We start from the raw sequence: 18,785 nt of genomic DNA, 5'->3' as shown, positions 1-18,785 counted from the left end.
GATTATATATCTTGTAAAAAATATATAAATATGGAGAACTTACTAACGTGAGAATAAAATATAAAATGGTTAAAAAACAGATAGAAAAACATTAATAAATGACAGTTGATAAAAATTTTGGCTGACAATGTCAAGTGGGAAAATTCTGAATGATACTCGAATTACTAGATCTTTTATTTTCTTTATCATATTTCAGTAGGTACGTGTAGTGAAACGCATATTGGAAATAAATAAATTTGTTATGATTATCATGATTAGTGTTATTGATCCTCATTAATACCGTTTATTATATAATTTTTACTATAACGGGATTTACAAAAACCGCTACACGTGTTTCGCCATACAGTAACTTTCTCAAGCGGATTGTCGCGGTTTTTATCAAACCCTTTAGGTATCGTGAAATCATACAATAAACAGTAATAATGAGTTTTAATATGGATTTTCTTCAAATATCGGCCAGTTCTATCAAATTGTTATTGATTTCCACCAAGTAACAGGTTAGTGTGTTCAAAATGAACAATAAGGAAAATAAGTTTTGCTCTAATCCTAATGAGAGTATAATAATAATCCTCTGTTGTGAATATCTCTGTGTTTTTCTCCAGTGGTTAATAAAAATTATCCTGAGCATTTTGGGTATTTGGTAATCCTATTTCCCAAGTGGAATGGAAACGTTTCTAGTTTGTAAGCGAAGGAAGGAAAAAGAAAATAATAATAATAATAATGTTCATCAACCATATTGATCACATGTATATAACAGAGATACGGTAAATAAACGTAGGCATTACAGAAGCAATTCGAAAATGTTCCTTGTGCGTGATATTGCCAAATTCTGAATTATGACTTAACTAAAAAATATGTATTATACAATGAAAAGATATAAACTGTTAACTATAAATTAGCATAATGAATTGAATACAATACAATGAATAGATATAAACTGTTGAAAATGAATTAGCATAATGATTTTATTCTTACTTATAAGTTATATTGTATTTTAGTAAGATAGGCATCACAAATAATTTTTTTTAAAAGTGTGCTGGTTATTAATTTGATGAAACAGAGTTCGATCTGAATTTTTGACCCAATTTTTTGTTCTTTATTTGAATTTCGATTTATTTTGTATAATGTATTTTTTCCGGTACTATGGTTCAGATCTCTGGGTCAAGATTATCACAGTGTCTTTGACCTACCAATTTTTGGCATCTTGGAGATAAAAATAAATTTTTTCTTCTCTACGGGTATTATACATGTGTTCCACTGGTTTTATTTTTATTTTGTTCTCAATGACTTTCAGAATAATCTTTTGGCAGTATAGCTGTTGTGTATCTAGAACATTATATCATTTAAATAAGAGGACACTGAAGAACGTTCTACTTTTACCTAACAACATTTTTTTTTAATTTTTTCTGTAAAGTATCCAGACATCTCAAGTGGGTATCCCTAATACCTCCCCAACCTAGAATACCATATGAGAGTTGCGATTGAACCAAACCACAATATACAATTGTCATATAGGGAATTTAGAGGCGATGTTTCATTAGTTTGAAGCAAAACAAAAATCCTGGTAATTTTTGAGTAGGATATAATACGTGTGAATCACATTTCATGTGTCGATCGATCAAGGTATTTAATTGAGGTACTTTCTGGAATCAATAAGTTTTGATTAATAATCAATGGACCTATGTTCGGTAGTTTATTGGCATGAGAGGTAAATGGTAGATATTTCTTTTTTCCTACGTCAAAGGTCAATTTGTTATATTGAAACCATTTCATGATGATTTTGAAATTTCTTTCTGATTTCATCAGAGAGATATTGGACCCAAGACCATACCTTGTGGAACTCCATGGGTAATTGTTCTCGGACTACAAGTAGGAATAAAACAGTTCATATGCTCTGCCCCGTATGCCGATGTTTTCCAGTTCCCGAAGTCTTTAATGGCAAACAGTATGATTTGAAATAACGACTTTTCCATTAATTTCATTCTAGACAAAATTATTTTGTGATAAAATTCATTCCGTTTCCAGGTTTTACTAAAAACAAACAAAAATCACAAAACAGATTGAAATAATAAGTGATACGATATTTTGTAATTTATAGGCAATCAAAAAAATTTCTTGGAAAAATAAGTATGTGGACAAGTTGAGGCATGACCTTCTGAAGACATAAAAATGGAAATACTATATTCATAAACTGGTGAAAAATTGGAGGGGCATTACCCAATCAAAATGACACTCTGGTGTTTTCATGAAGTCACAAATACATTCGATGGATCTAAAAATGAGCATTTGTTTCCATTGGTATATCATTCATTATAAGCACTGATGATTCATCTTTCAGAGTTACTTCATTGCTCTACGATCAACCACTACTTTCAATGAAGATCTATTTATTTCAACATTTTCTATGGAGAAGTGAATTGTATGAGAGACTGTTTTTCAGTCTGCTGTATAGACAGTGATAATAAATTTTTTTTATCTCTTGTAGATGAAATCAAACACGCGAGTTTCAAAATTAGCAGAGCCCCACCATTTATCTTAGAAATAAAATTTCAATTTGGTCAAATATAGTTGGGACAATGAAAGGATATACATACAGAATAGTCTACCTACAAGACTACATACACATACCTACATTATATTGTCCGGAAATTCAGTTAAGGTTCATATCTTCGATTTCAAACCCTTGCAATGATGACCAGATACGATCAATGTCCAATAAACCATTTGAAATAAACTTGTTATGTGCTTAGTATATGTATAGGGAGGATTCTTTGAATTTTTTCATTAATTTTTGTTTCACTCCATTTCATTGCTTTATCACCAGTTAATTTTGAAATATGCTATGCTATTTCCGATACCGTTATATATTTTTTTCAGAGAAACGGGGGTTATTTCAATACTTTCTCGCTTTATCAACCGTATCAGAGGAAATCTCAATATATTGATAAAAAAATTCTATTACTTATTTTCCAATTCTGATATCTAGGAATTCAAATATTCCACTATGCGAAACATCAGACAGAGTTGTTGTCAGTATGGGGGTAGATTTATAAAATGTACCTACCATGAAATATGAAAAGCTCAGAGTTGTTTCTTATGAAAACAACTCTTTGAACCGTTCAAAACTTCACAATAACAGTATTCAACTGTCGAATGATAGTAAATCTCATAGAAAGACTCTCAAACTCTGAGAAATTATCAACGACTTACTTCGTTCAGCTATCTCTATTCTATATCTTGAGTGCAAGTTATCACCAAAAGGCAAACTTTCACTGTTTTGTCTTCGTTTCACACTTGCAAAAGCGAAGGCTACGATACAAAAACTATATGTTTATCGCATATTTTATGGTACATAATAATTTCGATTTCTGACATGTATTACGTTTATTTAACATCTGAATTCACTTCCCCTGTATAGAAAACAAATACAAACAATTAGTTTCACGAAAAATTCCCTTCAAACGCTCAGCCCTCAAAGATATTGAAAAAAATCCTCGCATCATGTCATATTTCGCGATATTAACGATATAAACCGAATGTATCTTTCTTTCTTTTTCAGGTTGATGACATCAAGTGCGGCGGTCATAAACCTTGGTTTCAGGAAGCCTGCAATCAAATGGATTGTCCTACGTGGCTAACTACAAAATGGTCGGGCGTAAGTACAAATCCCATTACGTTCAAGGATTTATACAATCATCCTGCTGTAAAACAGAGCCGGATTAGCGCGGCGTTCATCATCCCTTTCATTTGGTTCCTGTTTTTATTGCAGTGGCAAAATACTGGATTTTTATTCCCATTGCGAGGTTGAAATATGCATATGAACTAATTGATTTGGTCTCTGGAGTTGATGGTTTCGATTTCCTCGAATGAATGTTTGTTTTTCATGAACTAGAAGGAAATATTCCTCTCCCAGGAAACTATGGACTTTGTTGAATTACAAAAATTGGTCTGGAGGCTATATCATTCAACAGAACGTTTTTCAAACCAGAATTTCTCTCACGTTTTCTGATTAATTGCATGTAATCCACTTATGAGTACATTATGATTGTCAAACGTTTCAATAGGGTTGTTTCATCTCTACCCATTTCTCTCTTAATCTATAATGAATGAATAATCCTTGAAGATATTTTGAGTAGTTTGTGATACGCCCCAAATTTTTTTCCACAAGAATTATTTTCACTTACAGTTCAAAAGTGAAAAATATTCTGAGAAATGTTTACTCTCTTAGGAGACATATTCATCAACTGATTGGAATGTTTTTTTTTTCGTTGGGTTGATATCCGAGTTTACTAGAACCACATGAATATTTGTATATTTCTACATAGAACAGCAATAATTATTAGTTTTTTGCACGACTGATCACACATTCCCTTGCCACCCTCATGCCATCATTATCAACTTTTGTTCCTTGTTCTGTATATACTGTTTCCATTGTTAGTGTTCGGTATCATGTGGAGAGGGCCTCCAAGTGAGGGGCGTGGAATGCAGAGACTCCGCTGACCAACTCAGCACGTTGTGTTCCCAAGACACCAAACCAGTCAATACGAAACATTGTTCCACTGGTATCCAGTGTCCCTTCACGGTAGATACCAGCGAGGAGCTCCTACCAGGGTTATACCATACACAGCCGCTAGTTCAACCGTACCCTCCTCCTCCCATGCCTGAACGGTTGATAGGCGAGCAAGTAGTGCCATCTGAGAGCACGTAAGTTGATTGTTAAATAGGATGATCACACGTATGAAATCAGACGAGTTATTTTTGCTATAAAATTGTTCATTCAAAATAATTAGTGATTGAAATTTTCATTGTTCATTTTATATTTTATTGTTCATTTTTATATTTGATTCTCGAAGACATTGTGGAAGGAGAAAATAACACTTTGGTAACGAGTTTTGGTGACAATACCATATCTTTGCCTGATGGAGAAAAAAGGAAAGCAGTTAATATAGTGCCGAAAGTTGAAGTAAATTCATCAGACTCCTGTGCAACGACATCAGTTGCATGCGCCATGGCCCATCCTACCAAATCAACTACACGCAGAGCTTATTAATAGTTAGAAGGAATTTCGTTCGTTCGGGATACTCAGATGATCTGAACTGACCCAACCAGCAATGACAAAGAGCTAGTACTATAAAACTATCAGTGTTGATCACGACGAAATGGAATCAATTTTAGATTTTCATTTTAAGAAAGTTACTTGTGACAAACATGCATAGAAACTCTGGTGTTAAAACCGATTCGTATTTAATTTTGTTTTGTCCAATAAGATTGACCCAACTTGTTACACATGTTGATATATGGAGCAATAATCGAAATCTATCGCTCGTAGTTTATTCATATATTCAACTGATGGACCATAATATAGGAATGTATACCCATTTGACATTGTCAAGCAGCGTCACTTTTTAATGGACTTAGCACCTCTGTGAATGGGCGGCTGCCACAGATCGAGCGTTTCTGACAAAATATGTTACGTCAGAAAAAGGTCCAAGTGATTAAACGGAAAACGTTGTGCACAGGTATCTGATGCTTTTATTACAACGTTCTGTGCGGCATTAGCTGGATTATTTGTTGTTTCTTCGTCAAGTATCTCTCACACTTACAAAATTATAGATATCACATGTGAGGCGGAGTTGAGCCAAAAATATGGCTTTTAGGTGTTTCAGTCGATGGTAGGGCTGTCTCCAAAAAAAATTCCATTTTCGTCAAGCTTTCGGTATGTCCTTCCTCAATACACTAACGTGAGGAAGAGTGAAAATTAAAATCTCTAAGAAAAAAACATTCAATTCGATAAAAAATAATGACAATGTCAGTAATAAAGACCATTCTTCATTAAATTTTATGATATTTCTTTCAAAAAAGATTAACATTTCTGATTAATCTCGCATAATAATAAGGTATAAAGACATACCGGAAACTTCACAAAAACTCTTGAACTGAAAGTCGCATTTTCTGTTAGGTTTTCGTCTACTATACTATCATGATCTTTCGCTGTTTCTGCCAATTTCTAAGAGTGAAATTTCATACAATTATTATTTTGAAAATTTTAAATTCCACTTTTCTCTACTTTCTCAGGTAGTGAACCTGATGCATGATGAAATGTTGAAAAGGGTGAACTCCCCGCTTCTTTATATGCTATTGCTTCTTTTTATATTCAGTCTTCAAATTTTATATTGGATCTAATTATCAAGCCAAAGAAGTTGTTTAACTAACTGGAGTATTGTCGAGAGACATTGAGTTTTGTGGAGAATCTTCTTCATTAATATATAAAATAATAACGGAAACTTCAATGAAAAAAATCTCCCAACTGGCTTCAATATCTCGTTTGGTTTCAGATTATATAAATGTAAGCTTGCTTTTTTTGCATTTCATATCACAATATCACGTCATTGTTTTTCTTTTCATTTATTATATTTCATTGATGAAGAAATAATGACGTTGAAACATTTTCAAAAACTTTTCATAGCAATAGTGCAGTGAACAAAAATGAGCATTTTTCAAATTATGGTTACTGGAACACACGATCTTTTTATCCAATAACTATTTAATATTTGCTGAATGGATCTGAGCACTAAATAGGTACCAACCCTTAGTGAAGGAATGATATCGACAAAATTGTCACACCAATTTGTTTAATGATATATGATGGAATTGGCCAATACTTGATGAAAATCTATAACTAACGTATTCAAAAAACACATTATTGTGAGCTTTTCACTAAACAGTTTTCGCCAAACCATGGCTTTATTGGCGTGTATTTACTAACTATATTCTACACATTTGATTCTTAATATACTGAATTTTACAATTGGAAATACCTAAATTTCAATTACCAAGTTTTACCTAAGTTTGTAATGAATTAAATTACCTGAGCTCATGTCCCATGTTCCACATTTTCAAAAATATTTAGTAACGGGAAGTCATTCGATTCTAATTGATCATTAAGTTAGTTAAATGCTCAAATCTATTGATTTCTAAACATTTTAGAAGATTGAGTTTCAAACTTTTCTCTTCTAAATGTAACACGTCGTATTCATGATTGAATTCATGTCCTTCTGTTAAAAGGTGATTGGCGAATGTGGAATTGGTCTTTCTACTTACAAACCTACTTCTATGCTCATCAATTCTTTGAGAAAATGTTCTCCCTGTTTGGCCAATATACAGTTTTGGGCAAGAGCCACATGTCAGCTTATATACTATCCGATACCGAAGTTTTGTCTATATTTTTAAATATATTTTCAATAAATATCTTTCATGATATTACGGAAAAAACTAAACTTCCATTTGATAAAATACATTTTTTCAATAAATAGGAATTCCTACCTTGAGTTATACATTCACCAGTTTGTATTTAGCGATACTTTGAGTGAATGTTGAAGTAACTCGAATGGAATTCAATAATTTCACTCAAGTAGTTCATAATCACTAATGTGATGAATGTTATCCAGTCGCAGTAAAATTGAGCCCTGAAAGTTTTCCTGTCCTTTTGTCCTGATCACGACGACAATAAAGCGTTCGCTGCGATTTCGCTAATCAGGTTAACGTCATTGTTTCTTTGTAAAGCTTCAACATTAAATGTAATTCCATTACGGTTTGTGCAGACCAGATAACCTTAATATTTATTGGCTAATCTGTTTAAATCGCTATGAAATCCTATTTTGATTGGTTATCTGCTCTGAACGTGATGTTTGCATCAGCCTAGAGCTTGCATTATTCACTAGCCTCCCATTCATTTATACTAATTTCGATTCAAGTTGTGTCCGCTAGTGCATTTCGTCCGCCGCAGAAAGGGGCAGTGGAGTGTGGATTGTGTTTCGGGGGTAGTTTCAATTGATACTCTGTGCGGTTGTTATTATGAAAGGCCTAATTTACAATTGGCCTAAACTGCAGTAGGATTCAAGGTTTTATCACAGCCCGACAGTTATTTGAAGCAGTTTGTCTCAAATTAACGTAAATTTGGAGCTTGGCGCATACTGGGTCGGGATGGTACGGTACGGATAGTACAGTACGGACGGTACTGTATGGAAGCTACGGACGGTACAGTGTGGAGGGTACGTTAGCTTCGCAATTTCTAAGGGTCTGCGTGCAATGGTTCGGCCAGTTCAAAAGTTGGGAAGAGATTGGACCTTGTGAATTGCACGCTCTTTTTGCTAACCTAATAGAGAATGATTACAAATTATTTTTCCACTTCTAGATGACCCACAAAAAATTCAAGAACATTTGAACATGTGACATGTGAACATGTGAAGATGCAACTTTGAAAAGAACGACAATTATCAAAAAAGTACTATGGATAACACATATTCTAGTAGTTTTGTACAAACCTCAATAATTTGGCATCCAATGTCAATCACTAAAGGTGTTAGGTTAGGTTAGGTTAGGTCCAAAGTGAGTGGGTCTATTCGACCCTCCACCGCAACCCGCAAGGGTTTATTGTAGCTCACACCTATTCACACTCGGACAAATAAAACCAGCTTCTTAACGAAGCCGATTAATTTGTATGGTGAGTGGTCTTTCAGGTCAGATGGTAAGAGTATGGATCTACCGAACTCTAAGAACCTGATTTGGTCCTCAGCGAGGCGGGCACGAAGTATATGCTCTGCTGTTCCATCATTTTCCAGACAGAAGTGACACATACTATCTTCCGACAGTCCAAGTGTCTGCATATGATGATTCAAATGACAGTGGCCAGTAAGAAGGTCTGTTAGACATCGTAGTTGATCCTTACTGTAATCCAACAACTGTTTGATATCAAGCTTCGAAGAGTGGGCAAATGCCTTGGAGTGATCCAATCCTGGAAGATTCTGCCAGAAGTTCATAAATCTTCTTGTCATCCAGGCGTTCAATGTTTGTTTGGCGATGCCAAACAAACATTGAACCGCTTGCAGCACCCTCCTTTGTAATAGAATCAGCAGCTTCATGACCTTCCAAGCCAGTATGGCTAGAAATACAGACCACAGACAATCTGTTGAGTCTTTCTATCGAGGAGAGTCATTTTTGGCATATTGCCTACCAATTTAGACGTTGCTCGGTAGGAGTCAAGAGATTCCAACGCCGCTTGACTGTCCGAGAATATTTTTATTGACTTGTGTGTGAGGTTGGATTTATCCAATCTCTCCGCACACAATTGAATAGAGTGAATTTCCGCTTGAAATATAGTCGCATAAGTTCCTAAGCAGGCAGATATCTCTGTCCTGGGTCTGCGACTAAAAACACCTGCATGAGAACCGGAAGGTGTTTTTTATCCATCTGTGAACCAACAACTATCTGCTCTTAATATTTCCTTCTCCCGGAGGATTCAGGTCTCTCTACTTGAGAAAAGTACTTTATAAGGCATTTCGTAGTTGACAGTTGGATGCATAAAGTCAAAGGTCATTTCCAGAATGCTGTGTCAGTGTCAACCAACAGTTTGTTCCACTCTGCATTTGATTGATTTGTGCAATTGGCAATGTGCACAAGTCTGTATGCAGAAGGATCTCCTCGGCCGCTGACGGTGTGGTACTGATGGCACCAGTGATAGCCAGACAAGCCTGTCTCTGTAAGCCAGAGAACGCTTGGGCCGTTTTCTGTAAAGCCTTCGGCCATCAAGCAACTGCACCGTAAGTGATTATTGATCTGACAATCATCACATAAATCCAATATAATTGTTTGGGATCAAAGCCCAAAGTTTTACCACAAATCCTTTGACATGTTCATAGAGATAGTCTGGCTTTGTGTAAAACTTTTTCCAAGTGAGCGTTTCAGGTGAGTCTTTTATCAAGGACAATGCCAAGATATTCCACCCCCGTTCCAAATGGAATGACCTCAACATTGAGGGAAATTGGTGTTAGATCGTCCAATTTTCTACTCTTGGTGAAGGGATTAACACAGTTTTGCTGGGGTTGACAGGCACCATCTGTGAACAACGTTCAATGTGCTCTGCAGTATATTACAAGCTACCCTTCCCGACGTGGACCTTGCCAGGATGACAAGAGCATCAAGCAGATTATCCATCAGGAGCAACCACAGAAGGGGAGATATAGTACCCCACCTTGAGGGCAGCCGCGGGTGACCCTGAACCTGATGGCCTCGCCTGGAAGAGTCGTAGTTGCAGTTCTGTTTACTAGCATGGCATAGATCCAGTCAGTTATGATCGATTCTTTACCCTTTCTAGCCAGAGACAATCCTAAAGATTTAGGTAGTGCTTTGTTAAATGCTCCTTTAACAGCAAGAAATACAGCAACCGCGCGTACACTGAAGGTGTACGCGCACTCTGAAAATCGAGCGTTCTTATTCAATTTTTCTTGGGCAAATTCAGTGAAAAAATCCGATCAAAAAAATTTAAAAAATATTTCGATTTGACAAACCTCAAGGACTGTCTGCCCTAGAACCCACTTTGAATAGGCAATTCCTGATAACTGAATTGAAAAATATAGTATAACTTCTTCAGTGGAGTTTCGTGGTGGCCGTGGTAGTGGACGGATGTGCTGATAATGTCTGCCCACAAAGAAGGTACGCGGATGCCATGTGCTACCGTGGGGATCCGTTGTCTGTTGTGTGTTAGTCCATTGCGTTGATAATTGAAATGTGTGAGAAGTCTTTTCAAAAGTGAAAAATAAGGGACCCTCTTTATTCACGCTGGTATCCAGGCCGAGGTTGTTCGGATAACCACGTGAAGGGGGCTGTATATGTGAAAAAAAACAAAAGCTTTCCCGAGCAGGAGGCGACTTATTTTATAAAAGAAACGACAAAAAACGGGTGGCAGCATTGCTTCGTGCAAGACCTCTGCACCCCCCGACGAAGATCCTGTCAACCTTGATAGGAGGAGCCTGGCCTAATGCGCCAGGCTCCTATATATATATATATATATATATATATATATATATATATATATATATATATATATATATATATATATATATATATATATATAGAGAGAGAGAGAGAGAGAGAGAGAGAAAGAAGAGAGTGAGAACTTCTTCAGTGGATGAAAAACATGTTTGTGTATATTACATATATGTTGGAAATGTGGAGTCTATTCTCTTATTCGACTGAAACATCGTCATCGATACGTCAAGTCGGGATGTCTAAAAAGATATTGTCCATGAGAACTTCGTGTTCCATGCCATACCGTCACGTCACTTGACGGATAGAATAAGGTTTCCTTCCATTAGAATATCCTGCCACGCCGCGCATCGGCACGTCAAATGACTTACAGAATGAAGTTGTCGCTCATTAGACAGATCCTAATGTTGCTAGTCATGTCAAATTTTGGTTTTTCAACAATTGGCTGTAATTGTGAAATGAGAAAATCAATTTTTCTTCTACTGAATAGACAGTAGAGAGATATGCACTCTTGCAGCCAAGAACTCTATAAAATCATAATGTGGACCGGCCTACCGGCAACATATCGGTACGGGAAGTGACGAGGCGATCTAAAGAGCGACAACTTCAAAAATCTTTCTTTCGAACTTTTCGAGCAAGTCAAAGAGTGCGGGATAATAGGTTTCGACAGTGACTACCTGTTGCACGCTGCACTAGGGAGAACAACGCTACTTATATTTTTCTGAAAACTTCCGTATCGTCCGTGCGTGCCATCCCAACCTAGAGGAAATAAAGAGATTAGATTGGAAAAATTTGTTTCCTGAGTACAAATCAAATGTTAGTATACCAACATCTCATGATCAAAGTTTGAAGTGAGTGGAACTTTTTTTCAACAATCATCACACAAAATTGATATTATTCACGTGAGTTCAAATTCGAAATATCCACCTCTCGCAAAGTTCTTAGCAAATATGATTTGGCTGTATTGATGAGGAGTAATATTCCAGAACCAGTCAGGAAGTGAAGGTTCTGCTGAACAAAACATGTCCTCTGCAAAAAAACTTTCCACAAATATCTGTCGAATATTATATAATGTCTGTCACGGTATCAGTCAGAAAATTGAATTCTATCTGGCAGGCATTATTCTGATCCAACTGTATAGACACGACGGTGAAGGTGAAACATTTTTTTAGATATGAATGAATATTCCATCGGCAGGTCATCAGAATCATTTGCTATTCGTTACAGTTTTGGTCCAAGTGAAGTGATACTTTTTTCTGCTTAGTACTTTTTCACTCTGGTTGAAACAACTCCTTAAAACGAATGTTTCGTATATGCGATGGAGAACTTGAATTTGTTGAACCCAGATGCTGTCCTGCACTTTTTCTCAAGTACAAAACACACGCACTACAGGAAACCCCGTAAGGCACTCTCAGAGGGGTGCCTGTGCGAAAGTAGCGATTCACATTGAATTTGAATCGCTGAAGATTAAATCCATTTGGAAAAAAGTTCTCAGGAAGTTTATTTCATATAAACACAGTTCTCCAGATGAAAGAGTTTCCAAACAGTGAAGTTCGAGATGTACTTAGTTGAACCTCAAAACGATGAGCAGCCACATTTCGTGGCATATTTCTGATATGTACCGCTCTTGGTGGAATCGAATGTGCCAAGTCATTTCAACACTTCCCTTGAAAGTATCTATAGAGAAGAGACAAATCTCCAACCTTTCTTCGATGTTCCAGGGTATTAAGATTGCACTTGATGTTCGCGTCTTCAATCAGGCGGATGGCTCTTTTCTGGATGGAATCCAGGAACTTCGGGGTATGTTCGGAGGCAGAACTCCATACATGACAACAATACTCCAAATAAGGTCTGATCTGAGCTTTATAAAACATCAAAATTTGCTGAGGTGTGTACAGTTTTCTGGTTCGGAACAGTGTTCGAAGCTTTTGAGAAGCAGCCTTTACAATTCCAGCGACACCATTGTGCTAAGACATAATATTGGTATTGATTTTAACCTCCAACAAACTTATCGAAGCAGAGAGCGGAGTTGTCCGACCTGACATAATTATAACCGGTTCGGCGACATTTACCTTCTTGGACAAAACCGAGGTCTGTGTTTTCGTGATATTGATTTCAACCTGGTTACTTTTACTCCAATTCGAAATCACTTCTAGATCCTCATTAAGATATGCAACCTCCTGCTGTCGGTGAAGATGTGCCTCCGTAGCCAATGTCCTGGTATCCAAATGAAATGACGAGACAAGTGTGCTGTCGTCAGCAAAGCAATATATTGGATTCTCGTTTTTTTTTTTTTCAATAAGTCGTTGATATACAATAAAAAGAGGATTGGAGACAATATGGATCCCTAGGAAACATTAGCGTTGATTGTGAAAGTTTTCGAGAGGTATACATCGACGGACTCTCGCAAGGAACGTTCTTTCAGAAAGCTGGAAAGCCATACACAAAAATGATTCGACAAGCCATAGCATCCAAGTTTGGCCAGCAAATTCTCAAGCCACACACGGTCAAAGGACTTACAAATATCACTGACGAGGAGTAATACTGCGAAACCGATCCGTTGGTGATCACATCATCACTAGACGAACGATCATCTGCAGTTTTCCTGTCATGGAATAATACAGTATATTTACAATTATTAATCGCTCGATTTAGGGTATATCTTCATTTTGAATTGAATTGAATTGGAAGTACCCCAACGTTTTGAAAAACAAAAATCTTCTTTCAATTTTTCATTAATACTGATGTGATGTTTATTTGAATAACCTGAATTAATTGAATGAAGTTACGTCAATCGGAAGAAATATTAATCATTGAAAAATGCCAAATTTACCTCTCTCGAAGCTGCTACACATTGAGTTCTGACAAATGTCTGTCAAAAAACTGCTCCCTCGCCTACTACTATCACGACACATATTGTGTGAATTTTGTAAGAGGATATTTTTGTAACATTTTTTCGTCCCTTCGGTATATCAGCTTTGCTGAATTCAATCGACTGATCAAGTACAGATTGATTTTGAAATGTTACTTCTCATCAGTGTATGACAGATCTGAGCAAGACAGAAGTGCCATTTTGTACACGACTGATTTCATCGACGCTTCATAACGAAACTATCGTCTCAGATTGAAATTGTTTGAACTACAATGATGTATCCGTCGTTATCAAAATTCTTGCTACTGGAAAAACGAGAAGTATTTCAAAGAATATCCTCAGTGGTAACAGAAAATTATTTGTTTTCCAGCAAGTATTCGACAGATATACGGGTGTAACTGAATAAGTGTAAAACATTCAAGGAGGTGATTCCTCATCGGAAAAAAGATAGGATCTTTCATATAAATAAACTTCATTGGAGCATTCTTTGTTAAGATACAGCCCCTTAAAGGGGGTACATAAAATTTGTATAACAATGTTTTTCACAAGCACTGAAAAAGTTACAATATTGAAATTAACCTGACGCTTGATACTACCAAAAAGACACTTAGCCAGTGATTTGTTTGATTTACCCCATGGTTGTAAGGGATGGAAAATGCAACCCCTGAAATTAATTTCCAATGTAACTTTTGTCTTATCATTTGTTTACCATTTGAAGATTTATTTCCGATAGCCTGTTTCATTCTAAACAAAAAATGTCTCTTGGGTTTTTTGCCCAAAAGAAACCAGTTCGCAGCAAAAAATTATTTTACGAACAACTACAGAGATACATTGTCATAAATGCGAACTGGATTTATTGTTATTTTGTAGTTAGTACCTGCATTAAACGATTAAAGGGTAATAAACAAAACTCATTTATCAATAACAAAACAAAAAACATGTAGAAATCATAGTAAATGTTCAATATGTCTACCTTCAGACATTACGCATGCGTCTAGACGTCGGCGCGACGTACTCGCTCAAATATTCCTAGAGTCTCTCTAATTACCCTGCACGCATCGATGATGTGGTTTTTTAAGTCCTATACATCGCGAACAGGAGTACGATAAATCGAATGCTGTAAATGGCCCCAAATAGAGAAATCGAGAGGATTGAGATCCGGGAATCGAGCGGGCCAGTTCTCTGGTCCTCCTCGACATATCCACTGATTTGCATATGTTTCAGTTAAATTCTGACGTGCTACTTGACTGAAATGGGCGGGAGCCCCATCATGCATAAAAACATATCCCTTCTGACGCCCAAAGGAACTTCCTCCAGCAGTACTGGATGCACTTCTCTTCAAAATTGAACGTATGCCTCACCATTTGATCGAGGAGGTAGAAAATGAGGCCCAATTAAATCATTTCCAATAACTCCGAGCCACACGTTAAGAGAAAACTCTTTTTGATGGTAAGTTTCGACAATAGCGTGAGGGTTTTCATCAGCCCATATGTGATAATTATGAAAATTAATAATCTTGTCTCGAGAAAAACTACATTCGTCTATGAATTCTATCGTCTTCAGAAAGTCACAATTTCTTCTAATCATTTCCAGTATCCAATTGCAAAATTCAAGACGGTTCGGAAAGTCTCGCGGTAACAGTGCCTGTACTCGTTGCCGATGGTAAGGGTATAAGAGTTGTTCCTTTAAAATTCGAAAAACCGTCATATAATTAACATTTAGCTAGGAAGCAATCTTTCTAGTACTGGTAGTAGGTTGTTCTTCAATCAAATTAAGTACTGCTTCCTCAAGCTGTGGTGTTCGTACTTCTCGATGGCGTGAAGGATGCTGCCGTTGAGGATACATTTCAGCATATCTTTTAGAAGCTTCTAACCCATTCCCCTGCGACAGACTGTAAACGTTATGCATATCAGCCATTTCCTCATTTGTGTATGCCATATTGATAATAAGTGAATTATTGAAGTAACAAATTGAGAACAGAAAAACAAGACATAATTAGTATTAATTCAATTTCGAAAATTCACAAACTGACAGCGTCATACGGATTTAATTGTCACTATCGCTAATAGCGATAGTGACAATTTATTACGATGTATCTCTATAGTTGTTCCTAAAATAATTTTTTGCTGCGAACTGGTTTATTTTGGGCAAAACACTCAGGAGACATTTCTTGTTTAGAACAAAACAAGCTATCGGAAATAAATTTTAAATGGTAAACAAATAATAGACAATAAGTTACATTGAAAATAAATTTTAGGGGTTGCGTTTTCCACCCCTTACAACCATTGGGTAAACCAAATAAATTTCTGGCTGAGTGTATTTTTGGTAGTACGAAACGTCAGGTTAATTTCAATATTGTAACTTTTTTAGCGCTTGTGAAAAAAATTGTTATACAAATTTTATGTACTCCCTTTAAGGGGCTGTATCTTAACAAGGGATGCTCCAGTGAAATTTCTTCAAATGCAGGATCCTATCTTCTTTTCGATGAGGAATCACCTCCTTGAATATTTTATACTCATTCAGTTACAACCTGTATTTATTTTCATGGTGTATATACGAGTCTGTTTAAAAAATTAGGTAAATATTCAAATTTCACGGCCTATGTACATTCTACTGGATATTTTTGAATTGTATCATGTTGATACACTCGTTTCGAACATATATTCCAACTGTTCAGCATGTTCGGTTTGTTGGTGAGAGGCATAACGGTGAGAAATATTCTGGGTGTTCAGCCATTTTCTGCTATCAAAAAGAAGGTAATCAAATTTCATTTTGAAATATGTAAATGAAAGCTCAAATACACTCGAAATAATATGACAGTGATTGTACTCTGGGTCATAAAAATGTTTACAAGTGGTACATATAACCAGGTTTCCTCCCTCAACTCCTTTCTGTTTTCAAGATTGAAGAGACCCATGAGAGTATGACGTTTTTGCCACGATTGAGAAGACTTAAACCGAATCACTGAGAAAGCTCAACGACATATCAGAACAGCTTCGAAGATTGGATAAAACGCTGAAACAAGTACTATATCTGAGAAATTGATGAATGAATAAATATTTTCTGTGAAAAATTAAAATGAAAAACAGACCACGTATCTCTTTCCGACATAGTTATGACACTAATTTAATTTCTGAAACAAAAAATTAACTGGTGTAATATGGTTACTTTCACTTCATTTGGAGTAAATTTCCATCAATGAAGAAACATTTTAGGACGGTAAACCTTTCTCAACTTCAAAAGTTACCAGAACATTCATAATTGCAAATGTTCATCTGCATATCGCTCTTGTCAAAGAAGAGTTCACACTGAGACACCCTGTTTAGAGTACACAACGATCTTATCACCCAGAAATAAAATGTATCACGCTTGACGACTCAACAATCGTCCGATTATCCAGACTCCACATCATCCCTGTCACACTCATCTATATTTTATTTTCGCTAATTGTCGATTCTGTCTGTGCCTTGTAATACATGTCCATGTTTGCTTATTGTCTTTTCAGTGATTACAAAGTGTACTTTGCCTGCGGTTGGGTATACGTGAGGTACTCGAAATCTCTTTTAGTTTGTGAACTATGTTCCTCCGAACATTCAACACTTGCACTTTTCTTCACATTCTTTTTTGTTTTCTCCGGAATTGCCGCCTGTTTAGCAAAATTAGAAAAAACATACACATATGTGAATTATATAGCCACCAATGAGGCCCATTCATCCAAAATAGACGTCGAGCAAAGACAGAATGCCAACAAATGGTCAAATGTACATAGAAGTGACGTAGCGTGGTCGGCTATCTTCCCAACTGCTTCACGTCTCGGTCGCACGAAAAACAGTCGAAAACGCCCGAAAAGCAGTCACACACGTAACAGTCACACGCGTAACAGTCACACGCAAAACGGTAGCACGAAAAACTTTCGAAACTCAGGCAAAACAACATATTTTGAAATGTCATGTCGAAAACTCAGCTCCTCCATTGTCCCCACGTTGAGTCCACAACGCGTATCTTCAACATGATAATGACGATTACATACTACGGAAATCAAAAATGCTGTCAAGTATAATGAATGAGTCAATTTTTTATTAAACTGACGCTGTAAATACCCATCATTCGCAGTTACTTTCAATATCTTACGTTGGTGTAGAGGCTAAGGACAATGTCTACCACGCGGACGTCCTGGGTTCGATTTTCATAACTATCAACTTTTTTAATTATGTTAACTACTATATCTAGTCTGCCGTGACGGCGTGTCTGTCTGCCTGAATTATTTTTGTCCACAGAAAATTCAAATCTCCCGCCACAATGATGCAATAGCGTGCGCTCTGATTATGCGTGACAGTTTGAGGACGCTGCGTGACAATTTGGTACACTCTGATTGGTTCGCCGATGGGTGGGACACCACGTAACAATTTGGTTGACTGGATGGTCTGTATACCTTGCTGAGAAGCAACCTGGCTGGTGTGATGACGTCACTGTCTGCCTATACCGACGGGATCTCTTCACACAGAACAAACGTGTGGCAGAGACAAGACTTCGGCATGGCACAAACGTGGCGTATACAATGCGGGGCAGGACATTGACGAGAAAGGACGTCAGAAACCTGTTGGTTTTGTAGACAACAACATGGATTCTTCAAGCAGTGTCGAAGATGGAGAAGATATGTTGGATTTGGTGTATCAGCAATTTTCTGCCAGGCCTAGTCTTGGGCTCTCGTATTATAATAACCAGTACGATTAAAATCGAATAAACAAGAATATTTGACAACTTCTTCGCAAAATTGTATATTAGAGTCATCATCATTCCGCATTTTTGAAGGTGAATACGGAGAAACACGTAGCGAGGAACTGGCGTGCCTCTTCTTGTACGCCACGAGAGATAGCAAAGAGACGGGGCGAAGGTGGAAGGGCAGATACCCTGAATCATCACCTCAACAAAAATGAATTCCACACAATTGCATACGCAAACATAATAGATATCTTGTACTCCGGCAATTTGTGAACACACTGTGCGATAGGGCGCAGGATGGGCTTAAATTGATAGAAACATGGTGTAAGCAACACTCACTGTCGATCAATCCCAAGAAGACTGAGAT

General features: G+C 36.8%; 1 protein-coding gene across 6 annotated transcripts in view; it reads left to right on the top strand.

The window, feature by feature from the left end:
- The window catches only part of nolo (ADAMTS-like no long nerve cord), an 875,808-nt gene that overhangs the window by 816,766 nt on the left and 40,257 nt on the right, over positions 1–18,785 (top strand). For all 6 annotated transcript variants that reach the window (XM_074186241.1, XM_074186240.1, XM_074186239.1 and 3 more), the window contains 2 exons: positions 3,560–3,655; positions 4,439–4,704. In XM_074186241.1, coding sequence (XP_074042342.1) covers positions 3,560–3,655; positions 4,439–4,704 — 362 coding nt within the window. The remainder of the gene's footprint in view (positions 1–3,559; positions 3,656–4,438; positions 4,705–18,785) is intronic.

This window comes from Leptinotarsa decemlineata, unplaced genomic scaffold (genome assembly GCF_025532065.1).
Source record: "Leptinotarsa decemlineata unplaced genomic scaffold, Ldec_3_MD MMD2_tig00078422_RagTag_RagTag, whole genome shotgun sequence".
In the NCBI taxonomy this organism is placed as follows: domain Eukaryota; kingdom Metazoa; phylum Arthropoda; class Insecta; order Coleoptera; family Chrysomelidae; genus Leptinotarsa; species Leptinotarsa decemlineata.
The sequence above is the reverse complement of the archived record's forward strand: the minus strand, read 5'-3'. Positions and strand labels throughout refer to the sequence as shown.